The 17,150-nt window shown below is 46.0% G+C and overlaps 1 protein-coding gene across 4 annotated transcripts in view; it reads right to left on the bottom strand.

The window, feature by feature from the left end:
- Positions 1-14,500: 14,500 nt before the first annotated feature.
- AMPH (amphiphysin) overlaps positions 14,501-17,150 on the bottom strand; it is a 167,570-nt gene continuing 164,920 nt past the window's right edge. For all 4 annotated transcript variants that reach the window (XM_084620552.1, XM_084620553.1, XM_084620554.1 and 1 more), the window contains one exon: positions 14,501-15,596. In XM_084620552.1, the coding sequence (XP_084476678.1) occupies positions 15,489-15,596 (108 nt within the window). In that variant the 3' untranslated portion in view covers positions 14,501-15,488. The remainder of the gene's footprint in view (positions 15,597-17,150) is intronic.

The following is a 17,150-nucleotide window of genomic DNA, read 5'->3' as shown; positions in this document are numbered from 1 at the left end:
CAGCTGTATGCTGCTAGTTATTCATTGCAGAATTGCTAAGAGGAGAGAGTATGGTTTGATTTCTGGTGTATGTTTTAATATGCACGTGTTTCCCAAGGTGATTTGCTATAACATGTGATACTCCATGTGCATTGAGTAACATACTTTTATTTTTCTGCAGGTCTAAATAGCCAGTTACTGTACATGCAACAAATTCAAGCTTCTGCTACCCTCTCGTGGTGATAAAGGAGTAAAACTCTTGGGAATCAGTTTGAATAGGCTAGTACTGAAATATGAAGAGAGGTGGTTTCTCTAACTGTAGCTAGAGAATTTTCTGTAATGTTACATTATATCAATCACTCTTTCTTTAGTGATTTTTTAAAAGACATAGATGAAGTGATTTTTTTTTTAGTGCACATTCATGCCAGGAAAGTACATGAAGAATGAAGTTTGTAATTCCAATGTTGGGAAAGTGCTGTACCCAGGATAGAGGAGATCCTATTATGAAATATGCACAGACCGCTATAGGCCAAATGCTGATTGTATTTACAAAGGTGTAAGACCACGGCTGGCTCTGGCATTGCCTGTCTGTAACTGGTGTCAGAATTTGGCATAATTCTAATGAGCTGGTGATTCTACTATACATCCAACAGTGATATTCCTGTAGCTGACATTATTTTCTAGGGCAGATTCTGCCCTTCATTACAGCACATGTTCATCCCCATTGAGTTCAAGACAATGATGTAATTTTGAGTAGAATTTGATCCACTGTTCTATTCATCTGTAAACCACCTTGATTACAGGACGTATGCCAGCATCTCCTTCCTGATCTCTAATGGTGGTGGTGGTAGTTTGTTATAAAATACGTATGCGTCTTGAAAACCTGTTAACCCTCTCTTTTACAGGGTGACTTACCTCTGCAGAGTACTGGCATTCTATTTACTCCTGTAGGTACGATATACACAAATGAACATGGAGCTGAAGCTTGCACTGACATACTCAAGGTTAGTCTGTGGCTATGTCTACACTACAAAATTAGGTCGAATTTATAGAAGTCGTTTTTGTAGAAAGCGGTTTTATACAGTTGATTGTGTGTGTCCCCACACAAGTGCTCGAAGTGCATGTCGTCGGCGGAGTGTGTCCACAGTACCGAGGCAACCGTCGCCTTCCGGAGCGTTGCACTGTGGGTAGCTATCCCACAGTTCCCGTAGTCTCCGCCGCCCGTTTGAATTCTGGGTAGAAATCCCAGTGCCTGATGGGACTAAAACATTGTCGCGGGTGGTTCTGGGTACATATCGTCAGGCCCCCGTTCCCTCCCTCCCTCCGTGAAAGCAAGGGCAGACAATCGTTTCGCGCCTTTTTTCTTGAGTTACCTGTGCAGACGCCATACCACGGCAAGCATGGAGCCCGCTCAGCTAACCGTCACTGTACGTCTCCTCAGTGCTGGCAGACGTGGTACGGCATTGCTACACAGCAGCAGTTCATGGCCTTTTGGCAGCAGACAGTGCAGTATGACTGGTAGCCGTCATCGACATAGTCCTGGGTGCTCTTTTAATCGGGCACCTGGGCAAACACGGGAGTGACTCATCCAGGTCATTTCCCTTTTAAGTTTTGTCTCGTGGCGATTCAGTCCTAGCGGCAGCGCGCTGTCTTTTAACCTCCAGCCAGCAGAAGATGATGGCTAGTCGTCATACTGCACCTTTTTCTGCCGAGCACCCAGGAGATGATGACGGTCGTACTGCACTGCTAGCGGTCGTACTGCACAGTCTGCAGCCAGCAAGATGTATAAAGATAGATGAAGTGGCTCAAAACAAGAAATAGACCAGATTTGTTTTGTATTCATTTTCTCCTCCCTCCCTCTTTGAAATCAACAGCCTGCTAAACACAGTTTTGAGTTCTATCCTTGAGGGGGCCATTCAGTTTCTCACAAAGCCACCCCCTTTGTTGATTTTAATTCCCTGTTAAGCCAACCCCGTAAGCCATGTCGTCAGTCACCCCTCCCTCCGTCACGGCAATGGCAGACAATCGTTCCGCACCCTTTTTCTGTGCAGACGCCATACCATAGCAAGCATGGACCCCGCTCAGATCACTTTGGCAATTAGGAGCACATTAAACACCACGTGCATTATCCAGCAGTATCTGCAGCACCAGAACCTGGCAAAGCGGCAACATCAGCGTGGTGACGAGAGTGATGAGGACGTGGACACAGACTTCTCTCAAAGCAGGGGCCCTGGCAATGTGGGCATCATGGTGCTAATGGGGCAGGTTCATGGGGTGGAACACCAATTCTGGGCTCGGGAAACAAGCACAGACTGGTGGGACCGCATAGTGTTGCAGGTCTGGGACGATTCCCAGTGGTTGCGAAACTTTTGCATGCGTAAGGGCACTTTCACGGAACTTTGTGACTTGCTTTCCCCTGCCCTGAGGCGCATGAATACCAAGATGAGAGCAGCCTTCACAGTTGAGAAGCGAGTGGCGATAGCCCTGTGGAAGCTTGCAACGCCAGACAGCTGCCGTTCACTCGGGAATCAATTTGGAGTGGGCAGATCTATTGTGGGGGCTGCTGTGATGCAAGTAGCCAACACAATCAAAGATCTGCTGATATCAAGGGTAGTGACCCTGGGAAATGTGCAGGTCATAGTGGATGGCTTTGCTGCAGTGGGATTCCCTAACTGTGGTGGGGCCATAGACAGAACCCATATCCCTATCTTGGCACCGGAGCACCAAGCCGCCGAGTACGTAAACCGCAAGGGGTACTTTTCAAAGGTGCTGCAAGCACTGGTGGATCACAAGGGACGTTTCACCAACATCAACGTGGGATGGCCGGGAAAGGTACATGACGCTCGCATCTTCAGGAACTCTGGTCTGTTTCAAAAGCTGCAAGAGGGGACTTTATTCCAGACCAGAAAGTAACTGTTGGGGACGTTGAAATGCCTAAATGTATCCTTGGGGACCCAGCCTACCCCTTAATGCCCTGGCTCATGAAGCCATACATAGGCAGCCTGGATAGTAGTCAGGAGCTGTTCAGTTACAGGCTGAGCAAGTGCAGAATGGTGGTAGAATGTGCATTTGGACATTTAAAAGCATGTTGGCATGGTTTACTGACTCGGTTAGACCTCAGCGAAACCAATATTCCCACTGTTATTACTGCTTGCTGTGTGCTCTATAATATCTGTGAGAGTAAGGGGGAAGACGTTTATGGCAGGGTGGGAGGTTGAGGCAAATCGCCTGGCTGCTGGTTTTGCACAGCCAGACACCAGGGCGGTTAGAAGAGCACAGGAGGGTGCAGTGCACATCAGAGAAGCTTTGAAAACCAGTTTCATGACTGGACAGGCTGCGGTGTGAAAGTTCTGTTTGTTTCTCCATGATGAAACCCCCCGCCCCTTGGTTCACTCTACTTCCCTGTAAGCCAACCGCCCTCCCCTCCTCCCTTCGATCACCGCTGTCAGAGGCAATAAAGTCATTGTTGCTTCACATTCATGCATTCTTTATTCATTCATCACACAAATAGGGGGATAACAACCAAGGTAGCCCAGGAGGGGTGGTGGAGGAGAGAAGCACCAGGAGGGGTGGTGGTGGAGGAGGGAAGGACAAGGCCACACAGCACTTTAAAACTTATTGAAGGCCAGCCTTCTGTTGCTTGGGCAATCCTCTGGGGTAGGTTTAGTTGTGTTTAGTCCCTATAATCACATGGGTCTGTTGTGGTGGTGTCTTTCTATTCCATGCAACAATTTGGCTTTATGTAAGTGGACAGTTGCCCCCTTACTCACAGTCAGCGGGGGTGTTTTAGTTGCTAGCTCCCAATACTAAAAAGGGGGAAGGGTCAATGGGGAATCAGGACCTTGAGACTGCCAGTCCCCAGGAACAATGGAGAGAGGCCAATGCCAGCCTGAATGACAGGGTAGGCAGGCTAATCAGGGAGTCAGGAGGCCAGAGAGGTCCTGTCCTCTGTATGAGCTGGATTTGCCTGGATCAGACAGAGTGGGCCTAAGCTAAGCTGGGGAGCAGAGTTGTGCCAGATCCAGAGCGACCAGAAAAGCAACCCAGAGAGAACAGACCCTGTCCTGGGAGCAGAGCTGCAGCCCCAAGGCTAGAGGCACAGCCCAGAGAGAGCAGACTTGCCCTGGGAAGAAAGCTACAGCAACCAGAGCCAGAGGGGCCAGAAAAGCAGCCCAGGAAGCAGGTCAGTGCTGGGAGCAGAGTCACAAAAGCAGCCTGGGAGCAGAGCTGTAGCAACCAAGGACAGAGGGGCCAAATAAGCAGCCAGGGATCTGGAGGCAGAGCAGCAGTGCAGCGACAGAGTGGTGGAGCTGGGGCTGGATCAGTCCGGAGCTCGGTGGGGTGAGCAGCTGGGGAGAGCAAGAGGGACCCCGGGCAGTGGGCCCAGCACAGGGAGACACCTCAGCCAGGAGGCTCTGCAGGCCAGGCTTGGATCGTAACCCCGACAGGGTGGGGGCGACACTGGGAGGAAGGGTCCTACCACTTAGAGCCTGAGAGCGTGTGGCCACCACCAGAGCAAGTGTCCAACCCACAGCATCCCTGCAGCACAGCCAGGGCCTGAGAAGAAGGCCTGGGACTTACAAGGAACAGACTGTGAACTGCCCTGACATTCCAGAGACACTGTTTGTGATGTTCCCTACCACAGAGCAGGTTGATGTGTTTCTTTTAACCTTTCCCATTTTTCCTTATTCTTTTTAAAATTAATTGTTAATTAAATAACTTGCATTTGCTTTAACTTGCATGCAATGGTCAGATAAGTGCCCAGGGCAGAGAGAGTACCCTGGAGTGGGGACACCCTAGCCCCTGTCTTAGGTGACCACAGCAAGGTTGGGGGTTGAGCCCCCCAGGAATCCTGGGCCCAGCCTTATTGGGGTTACGAGGACTCTGCCAGACAGGAGAGTGGAAGGGGAGCCCTTGAGGGCAGGGAGGCCACTGGGTAAAGCAAGTGGGAGCAAAGACTCAGACCCTTTCACTAGCCCACTTCACCGGGGTAGTGCAGAAGCCAGGAAAGTTCCCCACAATAGTGGGACTATTCCCCTGCTTACATTTACTTATTAAGTAACATCTTCCTGTCATCCATGATTGACTGCTCTAAGCAAGTACTGCTGGATAATCAAATCAACATTGATACTGGTGTTTTTTTAAATACAAATAATTTTGTTCTTGAGCTTTTGATGAACTTAACCAGTAAAAAGCTAAACCAGTCTCAAAGTGTGTGGTGTAAATAGTTGAATTGTGTGCGGTGGCAGTGTGAGGGCCAAGGAATCTGGTTCAAACACTGGGGAAGCAGGTGAACCAGGGAGGGGGAGTGGTGTTGCACCTGTGACTCCCCCTACCTGTGCTGGGAGGAGCGGGAAGCTAGCAGAACGAGCAGCCAAGGCCTACTCCCTCACCAGCCACATTTGATTAAGTAAAAGGCACTGTAATGACACTATCCTCTACTTATTTGGGCCCTGATCCAGCCAGGTACTGTAGCACATGCCCATCTTTAAGCACAGGAACAGTCCCTTTTGATTTCAGTACTTAAAGATTAGCACTTCAGTCAAGCAATCAATGTCTCTGAACTGGAAGCTGTGGAACCCTATTAGCACAGGTCTGTGTCCTGAACAGTTTACCCTCCCCCACCTCAGAGCTGATCTCTGGGGAGAGGAGGGAAAGCAAATGGACATCAAATTTATTTACAAAAATTAAAGTAAAGGTAAGGGCTGAAGACCAGATACAAATATACACTGTACTAGGTAGCTGTATCTTAGACTATATGTTACTCCCCTGCCAGTTATACTTTCAAGCCCACCTGGTGCATAATCAATGCACAGTAGTGGGAGGCCCATTAGGTCTTTCAAGGGTTCATTTTATTCAGACTTAGAAATTGTCGCTGTTATGGAAGGTTACTAGACTCAGCATGTGCTATTGCTCCAGCATAAATAAGTCATTAGAAAAATTGAGATACAATGGGTTTGTGCTCCAGTGACGCAGAGCCTGAAATGCAGCAACTCACCAAACCCAAGCCTGTGCATTCATCGGAAATATAAAGCAGGATGTTATTCTTAACCAACCTACAGCTGGCAGAAAGTCATTGCAGTGTGTACAGCTTCATAAGAAAGTATTTCCTGGCGTACTCTAGGGCGGGTGTATGTACACTGATACATGAAATTTAACATTTTGTCCATTTATGGAGCTGCAGACAGGAGAGTGCCACAGAGAAAACTGTGACTGCATAATCACGCTTGAGTACGAAGAAATTGCATATTGAAAAAATCAGTGTTCGCCATCTACAGAGACACACAAGATTCATATTCACAGCCTGCACTTCCTAAAGGGAAGAGCAAAAATCATGATGTATCTGTTCATCTATTTATCACAATAGTGCCCATCACTGTAGTATTTAAGCATCTCCAAAGTATTTTAAAGATATAACCCTTCCTTTTGAGTGGGTTGGAGTTAATGTTTGATTAGAATTGTTTTTGTGGTGGGGTGTGTGGAAGTGGGAGTTTGGGGGTGCGTAATGGGGGGAAGTGAAGTCAAAAGAGTTTTGTGTTCAGTTCTAAACACAGTAAGACCTCTGGACATACTTCACTCTTGCAGTAGTGAGCCCCATAATCTAGGTCCAGCCTCTGTGAAATGTCTCTCTAGCATTAATCAGCCAACAAGAAGAGGCTTGCATGTGTTCTGGTGGAATGTGGCTATCCTGACACATCTTAGTTGCAGAAAGAGGCAATGTCTTAAGTAGGCAGAGCAAATCATATGGAGGGCTTTGAATGTCAGGCCAGAGACTTTCAACTCCTCTTGGTGACATCCTGCTCTGACCCAAGAACCTCTTTGTGCCAACTGGCAGAGAGGGCACAGGGGGTTATAGGAATCCCCTGGGTGTGATGTCTACATAACAGTGCACCAAAGGGAGGCACGTGGGGGCTCTACTAGCAGCAAGTAATGCCCCGATCAGCTTAGTCACCGTGAAATGCATGTGCGGGTAATGGTTAAGAAGTCCTGTATCTATACTGGAAATTAAAGCCTTGAAGTTAAAAGCAGGTCACCAGGAGGTGTCAAGCCTTTGACAAATTCTGTTTCGGAAGGGGGTGCTCCTGTCTTTATCTGGTCAGGTGTGTATTGTGCATTGCGTCTCTCACAATGCAAGCCTATCTGCATGCAAAGCCAGAATCTAATTTAAAAGTTTGCAAGGTCAGCAAGAGAGAGAAGAACAAGTAGCAGGGGGTTTCTTGATTATGAATAAAGATCAAAGGTCTGCCTTAGGGACACCCCCATCCTGTCTAAGCGTAAGGTCAGTATGGGATTTAAAGACAGAGGCTAGACCAGTGGTTCTTAACCTGCAGCCCAATCAGCACATAGCTGCAGCCACGTGACATCCTCAGGGCCTTACAAGTAGTATTGGATGCAGCCCACAATGGTAAATAGGTTGAGAACCACTGGGCTACACTTACGCTCCTTCTAATGGAGCATTTGCTAGCCCCAGTGGAGTCTGCTTCCCACAGCCCCATATATCATCCTCAACATCCCAAGCTTCAGAGGCTTGGATTTCTGAGAGGAAGAAGCCTCTCTCTTTACAGAGCACCAAAGAGGAGGCATAGATGACCCCATAAATCCAACTCTAAGGAGTCTCCATGTCCATCAAGGGATTCAGCTGAGTTTCTCTCTGAGCCTGGTATTGAGCCTCCAGTACCACACAAGAAGCAGAGTGCAGACATGTCTTAGACCAGACAGCCCAGGGAGCCAAGAGGCTGCCTACATATGCCCCAGTACCATCACCTCCCTTACAGCAGGGCTCTGAGGCTAAAGAAACTCCACTACAAGTCTCACAGGTACTGTACTCACCATCTCACAATGCCAGGCCCTGGTACTGACTTGGTCTTCTGGATACTATTGTTAGGGGATACTTTGTCAACCCAGCATTATGCCTAGGCCACTACCACTAACTGGAATATCAGTCACACTTATTGCCAAAAGCAGCTATAAGGCCTTTATAGCAGCCTTAGCATAACCAGGTAGAGGGGGTTGAATGCAAGAAACTCTGCTGCCATCCTGTTGAGCATTCTTTTAAAATTTCTGAAGCATGCAGCTTTCAAAAACAGGAAGTCTAAATATATTTGTTGGTATGTAGAAATACAGCTGCACAATGAATGGCTTGAAGTGGCTTGCTTAACAGTTTTGGTTTTTTTTTTTTTTTAATGTATATATATATGTTGTTGTAATGCTTAGAAGCCTAAAAAGGGCGAAAAGGTCTGGGTTGAGTGGACTCTTCTGTGGACTCATCTTAAGACCCGAGGTAGCAGACAGAAGGCTGGTCACCGGAAACCTACCATTGACCACTCAAAGACTACTCCAGATTTGGGTAATTATAGATTTGGGGTGCTCTAAGCTGTTGCTCGTGTGTTTGTGCTTGAGACTGACTAAAGGAAAAGCTTTAAGTGAAAGTACTCGTGTTTGGTTTATTAGACAGATGTGCTGTGTCCGCATGGATTCATTTCCTGACACTGCCTCACAAAGAATAAGGTTACCAAGAGATTTGGGTTCAGAAAAACTCCAGGTAACATCATAACCCTCCAGATTTTTTTTTCCTGGAAGACCTATTTATACCAGAGGTACTGGAGTCTCCTGTGCTATGATCTTCTACCAGGGCCCTTCACTGGCACTGCTCATCTATATCTGAGGCTGCCCCATTCAGCCCAGTGGATGATTCTTAGTCAGACTCTCAGATCTCAGCAAAGGGCTCTCTTTTGGTGCCTTACCACCACGTCCTGCAGAGCCGGTATTCTGAAGAAGCTCTTTTGAAATATCACTCCACAGGCTCAGGAAATGGAGAATTCTTTTCCCATTCCACTCCCAATTCCCTGGTGGTGGATGTAACTAATGAAATTAATAGACATTCCAGACCTTCTCCTTGTGATAAGGAGTCTCACTGTTTAGATTTCCTGAGTAGGAAAAGCTACTCCTTGGTAGCTCTCCTTTTTCGCGTGATACATTTCGCCAACAGGACTTGGTAGTTTGACTTCAACACACGTCCCAAGTTCACGCATTTTAGTGAACATCTGCTACACAACCAGAGGGAACAATTTCAGGCCTTCATTTCAGAGGGTCAAGTGGTATCCAGAACCTCCCTCTGAGCTGTCCTTGAGGCTGCAGAAACAGCCATGATTGTGTAGAGAGCATCCAGGCTCCAGTCTTCTGCTCTCCTCAGAGAGATGCAGGGTTCTCTAGAAGGCTTTCCCTTTGAAGGCCCCTAGCTCTGACACAGACTGCCCCCTCCACACTCTGAAGGACTTAAGAGCTACCTTATGGTTGCTGGGAATTTACATTCTTGAAACAAAGAGACAGTTTAGGTCTCAAACATCACCACAATCTAGGCCATTCCAGTACAACCCCCAACAGCCTTTTCCCAGACCTTTGGAATTTCAGAGTAGGAGATCTAGATGTGCTATAGAAGGGGATGCTCCCCTTTTCTGACATCAGTTGCACCTCCCTTTTAAAGAAACAGTTTTGACTTCTTAGTTGAGGGCCTCAAGAAACCTCCCTCTCGGGATCATGTGCTGAACAATTCCATCCAACCCTCTTTTGGAGATCGGCTATCCCACTTCCTCCCTGCACACCAATTATATTTGTGGGATGGGTGGATAGCTAGATGAAATTAGGTGTCAAGGGCAATGAACCAGTCTCCCAGATCTAGGGATGAAACTAGAATGGCTGGAGGTGATTGACATGGAATACTCTATCCCCTTCCACATGATCTCCCCTCCCTCCCTCCCACACCCCTGCCCTGTCCCTCTTCCAATCTCTCAATCACCCCCAAGAGTAGGAGACAGTTTCTCCCAGAATTTGTTGGAAGAGAGTTCTACTCCAACTATTTCCTACTTCTGATGAGGGGCAGAGGATGGGGACCAGGTTTCTTAGACTGATGATTGAACACCTCTATCCTTTCCCAGCACTTCACTAATTTCATCCCTAGATCTGGGAGACTGGTTCACCACCCTTGATCTCCAGGATGCCTACTTTCATATAGTTATCTACCAATCCCACAAACATTTCTTACACTTCAAATTAGACTCAGAACATTGAGTACCGAGTCTTTCCTTTCCAGTTTACTGCTGCTTCTAGGTTCTTCTCTCAGCATTGGTTGCCCTTTTTCAACAGTAGGGCATAGCATTATTCCCTGCCTGAACAATTGGCTTCTCAAGGGTCAATCACCTCTAGAGGTCCAGTCAGCAACCTCCAGGGCTGTAGGTCTGTTTCAGTCTCTGGACCTTTATATCACTTGTAAGAAGTCTACATTGACCCCAGTCCAAAGAATAGACTTCACCAGAGTCACTTTAGACTGCCTAACTACCAATCTCCCCAAAGAGATTATATTCTCCACTCTGTTCAGTCTAATCTCAACAATGCAACATGGCCTGCAAACAACTGCAAGAACTGGTCTAAAACTCGTCCACGTCAGCCTCCACGTTCATCATGCCTCACGTGAGACTGCACCTCAGATGTGTACACCCCAGACAGACAGTCTCTCCACCAGCATCACAGTACTTCAAAATTCTGGACTCTCTCCGGTGGTGGAAGGAGCCACTGAAGGTCTGTGTGAGAACCCATTCTCAGATTCCCCCATCTTCAAAGATTCTCACAACAGATGCTCCTCTTCTGGGATGGGGGAAGGGAGGGGAACTCACCTCCAAGGAAAAGTGGTCTGCACAAGAGGTCATGCTCCATATCAATATTCTGGAGCTGAGCAATTTTTTATGCGTGCCAACATTTCCTTCACATAATACAGGGCCACTCCATCGGTGTGTGTATGTATATATGTATTAACCAACAGGGTAGAGCAAGATCCCAGTCTTTATGTGCCGAGTTGCTAAGGCTATGGAACTGGCACATTTCCCCATTAGATAGACATCTCAGTTGTCTGTCTTCCAGATCTCCAGAATACAATTGCAGACACTTCCTTCAGGGTCACAAATAAAAACTCAATGGTTCTATCTTCCACAGAATTTGCCAGACTTGGGGCTTAGCAGAAACAGACTTCTTTGCCACTCCCAACAATGTGAAATGCTGTCTTTTCTGCTCCAAGGGAGGATATGGCCACAACTAATTGGGAAGTGTCCTCATAACACTGTGGGTCTCATATCCTATTGTAGGCTTACCTGCCTCTACCTCTACTCCACAAGACCTTACTCAAATAGCGTCAGGAAAGACTGTCATCCTCCTAGCACTGTCTTGGTCAAGACAAGACAAGAATCTCCTACATCTCTCTGTGGCAATGCCTCTCAGGAAGGAGCTCATGTTGCAAAACCCAGGGACCCTGATCTATCACAACTACTCCTTGAACCTGTGAGCATGGTTCCTAGATTGCTCTTGAACATTCAGATATGGTCCAGTCAGTTCTCCTATTTAACAGGAAACCAAGTACTCACAAAACTTACCTTCAAAAGTGGAAATGCTGCTTCCACTCCTGGTGTTCCCTTTGCTCTTCCCAAGCCTCAGCTGTTCTGCTCTCCAAAATCCTGTACTACCTGTTGGCTTTAAAGATGCAAATTCAATCAATTGGCTCAGAGTACATTTTGGCCATTATAACAGCCTTCCTCTCACCCATCAAAGACTTCTCAGTTTTTGCCCACCCTACTCAGCTAGATTCCTCAAGGGCTTATAAATCTTGTCCCCCTGCCCTCTGACCCCCAATACAGAATCTGGCCCCTCAGTTTGGTTCTCTAGGCCCAGAGGAAACCTCCCTTCAAACTGATGGCTACCTGATCTCTCCTTCATCTCTCCCTCAAGACTTCATTCTCCATAGCCATCGCTTCAGCTAGACAGCCATAAGTGCACTATGCTCTCCCATTTGACCCATTCTATGCCACCGTTTATAAAGACAAAGTAACACTGCACCCCATTCTCTCTTTCTCCTGAACTTCTCTTTAGGATACCACATTAATGAAAAGATTTGCCTGCCAGAGTTCTACCCAAAACCTCATACCTCTTAGAGGCCAGTCTACATATGCTAGATGTCAGATCTGTCAAGGTAGAAGCTGAGGGCCCTACTAAGACCTTCTGGGCCTCTCCTAGGCTATTTGTATCATTTGAGAAGAGGATGAAGGATCAACCCATTTCCACTCAGACTTCAAAAGGTGGGTTTCGAATTGCCATCTTAACTTGCCATGAATCTAGTGGGATGCAGCCCCTTCAGAGAGAGAGAGAGAAAAAAAAAACACATTTCACTCGAGCTCAGTACACATCTACAGCTCTACTGAAGGATGACCCAATAACAAATTCGTAGGGCTGCAAATTGGCCTTCCCTTCATACTTTTGCCAAGCACTATGCCATCTTACCTGCTTCCAGGGATGATGCTGCTTTTGGTGTCCCAGCACCCTCCTCCTCACTGCGTTACTGCTTGGGAGTTTCCTATGATGGAGCACCCATAGAAACATATACTGACGGAAGAGGAGAGGTTATTTACTTTACAGTAACTTGAGTTCATTAAAGATGTTCTGTTGCTATGGGTGCTCCTCCTGCTCTCCTCCTTCTCAGCTGTGTAGGGTCTGCTTTGCAGTTGAGAAGGAAGTGAGTAGCGGTGGGTTTACACCTCCGTTATGTCCTTACTTGGAGGCAAGAAGTGCTACTCTGTGCAGGCACTGGCTTGCGGACACTGCTTTGCACTCTCCACTTGAGACCCCACAGGCACATACCATCCCACAGCAGAGCACCCACAGGGACAAAACATCTAGAAGAACTCAAGTTACTATAAGGTAAGTAACTTTTCTCCTTTAAACCTTCAAAGCTGGCTACTGGAACCCCTTCCCTCCCCAATAAAAAAATCCCCCCTCATTCTAATTTCTCCCTTCCCTCTACTGCAACCCCTGTCTGCATCTAAAGGGCCTTTTAAATACTGCAGCACACATGTTACCACCTCTCCCTACCTTTTTCCCCTGTCAGGGAGAGAAAATGGTGATGGACTCCGCTATTGGACAGATTTTACTCCAGACCTTCTGAATCCTTCCTGGGTGACCGCAAGCAGTAATAGTGCGCAGATAGTTGGATGCCCCTTCATCTGCCTCTGGCAGGGCTAATCTGAAATTAGACTTGTCAGAGGCTGGCATGCTTCAGGCAGGCACCTGAAACCTTCCTCTGCACCTGTAACTCTGGCTGCCAGCAAGCCATGTACTGCATTGATTTAGATTGGAAAAGGCTCTACTCCAGCAGGAGGAGTTCCCCCATGACATATCAGCCACACTTGCAGTAACCTGCAGCACATAATCCATATGTGGATACTAGAGTCATTATTAGTGGGTCTTATTATTTCTGGTATCCTGTTGACTTACAAACTGCCATTTTTCTTTTAAAAAGGGAGGCAAAATTGCAACATGAAGAAAATAGTCACATAGTATTTATGTGGGGCAAAAGTATCCATGATGGCTGTTTACTCTAGATCAGAGCTTTCCCGTTTTAATATATATGTGCTCTGTGTAAATTCTTGTGTAGGCTGCATACCAGATACCAATGGCAGTGAGACCAGCACCAATGGCATTGAAGTAGCCATGGCATGGGACAGTCTCAGATGCACTTAGCACCCCCAAGGCATCAAGTGCACAAAGTACAGTCAGCATTGGTTAAATTAAGACATTCAGCTGATCACTATGTCCTCCTGCCTCTTATCTCCTCTACTGTTCTGAAGCAACAGGGCCTGGAGTCCTCAGTCTCCTTGCTGTCAGGAGATGAGGACAACCGTGGTTCTAGGAAAGAGGTGAGGATGCTCCCTTTAATGCAGGGGGGGGGGGGTTATTTTGTTTTTACTGTTTTACAGAAAATTAATGAAATGTAGATGTCAAACACCATTTAAAGCAATGTGGGGCATAAGGACATCAAATCTGTGACATACACCAGCAACACTGGGTCTCATTGACCACCTCAAACTTGTGGAAGCAGAATTCGGGGTCTACTGCACCAGACCAAAACGGAGGAACAGTTTTGGTTCCCAAATGAAATCCTGTACTCTGGATCACTCAAAGACAAGGACTTCTAGGCCTGTGGGAGCTACAAGATCAAAAGTCCTAGCAAGTCCACTAATGGACGTGGAACCAGGCGTCAAGAAAAGGAACTCAAGGAACATCCTAGATGTTCTTAAAGATACACAGCCCCACAAACAATGCAGTTCATGAAAGATTTTTCTTTCCAAGATTTGGATTCAAAGTACAGTAAATGGACAAAGGATGCAGAGTAGAAAATGTGAACTGCAGTTGTGCGTTAACCAAATCCCAGGTAAGCTCCTTCTCTTGTGGTCAGAAACTAATTGGGGATTAGAGCGCTAAGAAAAATTCATTCTGTTTGAAGAGCAGGTATGAGATGGTTTGTGCTAGAACTCATACATATGGGTGGGTATCTGTTGTGCTGAGTATCTTTTGGGGTGGGGGTGGAAGGGAGAGTAACTGGTAGGATTATATTCATTCCAATTTAACCAAACTTCAAAAAACTCTCAAAAACAGCTTCTTTTGGATCAAAGGTTTATTTTGAATGACACAACACTGAAAAACATAATAGTTTACATATGACTTCTTGATACATGATACATTATATACCTTATTTTAAAAGGATCTGTGAAGGTGTGCTGCATAAATACATATAGTGAAAATATATTGTTTGGTTTTGTCCTCAGATATTTTTTGTTTTCATAATTCAGCCAATTAAAGTATAGATTAGCATTATAACCACTCCATCCACACAATCTCAAACTATTGCAGCTAGAAATAGAGGAGACTGAGCCATGCCTTCCAATGTTTTAGCAGCTTTGAACGTGATAGTAATAATTGTTCATCTCAGAATGAAAATTTCACATTACAAACACAGATACTGTATAATGTTTTGGCAATGGAGCAGCTAGCTTTGTTTTGGAACAAAGCTATTGACTGTAATGCCAGACCTGGTAAGAGCAATGCATCTATCAGTGATACTACAGAGTCAAAGAACTACAATGGAGGGTAACGTGTTAATGCATATGTATCTGTATGCACTTATATATACACAAGCATATATGTGTATATATGTTCAAAAATAACATTGAAAACCTTTGCAGCAGTTCATTTTTTTAAACACATAATTTAATAATTTGACCTCATTACTAAAGGATTACTAATAAAATCTTCTGTAGTGCAGCAACTCAATACAATACACTTAGTGCAGAGAAGTTAAGGTTCTTGTAGTGTGGAGGCTAATTTTAGATTTCATGGGAAAGGATCAAATACAGGATCACCATAGCTCCGACAAAGCACAAACAAACCTGTTGCCACATACGTGTGAACAAAGAAGGACATTTCTCTTAATATATTTTTTCATATACTGCTTCAGACGAGGCTAGCTTAACTGTTTGCATTCATGCTCATTTGATATGTTTCACCAAGCTTTGTCTGGCACCAGTCTGTAAACCATTAGCAGTTTAACTACAAAAGTGGGTTCCTGTGTTTCAAAGAGATTTAAAAACCTACCAACTGAACTTCTTATAACACTGTTATGCCTGAGCTGAGAACTACTCCAAGGGCTTTGTGAAGTTCTCTGGGAAAAGTCCCTTATAGGTTACTGCATCTCTGTACTGCAGCCAATCAGATTCTTTAATGCCTGTCAGCCATCCAGCCTCCTGCAAGGTAAAAGGGAGAATTTATAGGCAGACAGCATTTTACAGGTGCAAAGTGGGAGGATGTGGTGAGGTCCTTTTAAAATTCATACTGTGTAATATTAGGGGTGTTTGGGGTGGGGGAGAACCTTCTAACCCCAACAAGCTAGAGAAAATTACAGGTTTTTTCCTTTCCAATCACCCTAAATTCTCCCCTTTTTATGCAGGATAGTTCACTGTGGTTCCTGTAGTGGAAGTTGGTGATGGCAACAGTTCCTGGCTCTTCTCTGTTAAAGTACCTCTAAGATTCCAAAACCATTACTTGAAACTTTTCCAAATATCCAGACTGAGGCAGACACCTGGCACTGAAAACTTCACACCAAATTATTATAGTTTGGCGGTTAAGTAACTGAAAAGCAGGGTCTTACAGGGGCTGGCATTGGGGAAACTTAACTTGCTGTGGTGCTAACCCACCCTGCTTAGAATAAAATTCATTCAATGTGTTTCAAAATATATCCTCTGCTCTCAGCTCCAAATCTTTTTGGCTAGGTCAGCGCTGCAGCTGGGAGTGAGCCTCCCAGCCTGGGTAGACATCATACTTTAGCTGTGCTCTAGATAGCATGTTAAAAATAGCAGTGTGGATGTTGCAGCTCCAGTGGAGACTTGGCCTAGCCCCCTGAGCTGCAGTGTTCACATGGTGAGCTAACATGAAGCAGTTCAATTGACCACTAACAGGCCCATGAAATACAGTACATTGAACTGCTGCTATAACTTAGGGCAGCAGAGATTGCTAAGCAAATAGCAGGGAAACGTTGAGACCTGTCCCAGCTTTCACAAAAGAGACAAAAATAGATGGTGGGGGGAGGGGGGGGTGAGAGGAGATAGTAGGCCAAATTTTCAGTGTCTTCAACTACCCTATAACTTTGCAACTACACTGTTGTTGTTGCACATTAGACTATAGCAGTGAGACCTGCACAGATGACACAGAATTGCAGTGTCTAACTTTAGGCATCCTTCTGCCTAGTGGAATCCACAGCCCCTAGTAAAGCACCCAGCCTTCCTATATAATGAATGAGGAGAGCCTGACACCTAGGAATGGGATTTACAAACACCAGCATGCTGATTTGCCTAAGCCAGCCAGTAGGAAATGCCAAGGAGGGGTGTGTGGCCTAAGCCCTACTCCTAACAAGGGACTACGGGCTAGTCTACACTAGAATCACTACAGCAGCGTAGCTGTGCATGCTTTCACAAAATAAAAAGAGCAGAGGTGGTCTCTTATATCCTAGCCCAGTGGTGAGTGACCTCACCCAGGATGTGGGAGACCTAGGGTCAAATCCCCACTGTGCCCGATTTGGAGTAGGAACTTGAATCCAGGTCTCCCACCTCCCAAGAGAGTGCCTTTACCCCTAGGCTATGGGATATTCTGGGGCAGGGTTCTCTGTCTCTACGGTTTCACTTTGTATAAATAAATACTCATTGGGCCAGAGAGTGACTAAGTACCTCAACCACTGGCTTTAGGTGGGAGATGTGGCTTCAAGTCCCTGCTCCACCTCAGATAGGGACAGGTGAGATCTAAAC

This window comes from Lepidochelys olivacea, assembly GCF_965140295.1.
Source record: "Lepidochelys olivacea isolate rLepOli2 genome assembly, chromosome: 2".
NCBI lineage: Eukaryota > Metazoa > Chordata > Testudines > Cheloniidae > Lepidochelys > Lepidochelys olivacea.
The sequence above is the reverse complement of the archived record's forward strand: the minus strand, read 5'-3'. Positions and strand labels throughout refer to the sequence as shown.